This window comes from Gadus morhua, chromosome 4 (assembly GCF_902167405.1).
Source record: "Gadus morhua chromosome 4, gadMor3.0, whole genome shotgun sequence".
Lineage (NCBI taxonomy): Eukaryota > Metazoa > Chordata > Actinopteri > Gadiformes > Gadidae > Gadus > Gadus morhua.
In genome coordinates this window covers 5,986,124-5,986,739 of record NC_044051.1, presented here as the reverse complement: position 1 = coordinate 5,986,739, position 616 = coordinate 5,986,124, and the positions used below count along the sequence as shown (strand labels likewise).

The following is a 616-nucleotide window of genomic DNA, read 5'->3' as shown; positions in this document are numbered from 1 at the left end:
TGTCATTTTCTTCAGCACGATGTGTGATCAATGGGCTTAGTTAAAATGACTCTGTAGGCCTACGCAATTGGCTGCTTGCCGTCGCTTCCCTGTCGTCATTGTGTTAAACCAGCCAATAGCACTCCAGGGGGAAAAGGGGAATTCACCAGCTTGTTGATTGGCTCCCGCAAAAGAAGAAACTTGAAACTAGAAAGAAACGTACTGCTACCCAGTCTAATGTTTATCGGGTGTATGACGGTAAAGTTTCGCCTCTATCAGTGGTCTATTGGGTGTATTACGGTAAAGTGCGTAAATGTGCGCAACACGTCTGGCCGCACCCCCAGCCCCGCCCACTGGATGACAGCCCCAGGTCAACAAGCAACTCCCGCTCAGAAGTGAAAGTGCCACTGAAGAAGTCCCAGCAGCGATGACGGCCGCACTCATCCCTCTGGATGTCGATCAGGTGTCCACATGCGCTCTGCGCGTCGGGGGGTCTGGGCTGGTGTTCCGAGCGGCTGCTGCTGCTGCTTCTGCTGCTGCTGCTGTCTGCATGTCTGCTGGAGGTTGCCACCGTTGGGCCAGGGGGTAAGTTGGACTTATTTGAGTCTTTTTTTTGGTCTCGTCAAAGGGTGATTTG

At 52.8% G+C, this 616-nt stretch overlaps 1 protein-coding gene across 2 annotated transcripts in view; it reads left to right on the top strand.

Annotated features, from left to right (window-relative positions):
- Positions 1-363: 363 nt before the first annotated feature.
- Positions 364-616, top strand: part of il15ra (interleukin 15 receptor subunit alpha) — a 12,034-nt gene continuing 11,781 nt past the window's right edge. For both annotated transcript variants that reach the window (XM_030355341.1, XM_030355340.1), the window contains exon 1: positions 364-564. In XM_030355341.1, the coding sequence (XP_030211201.1) occupies positions 432-564 (133 nt within the window). In that variant the 5' untranslated portion in view covers positions 364-431. The remainder of the gene's footprint in view (positions 565-616) is intronic.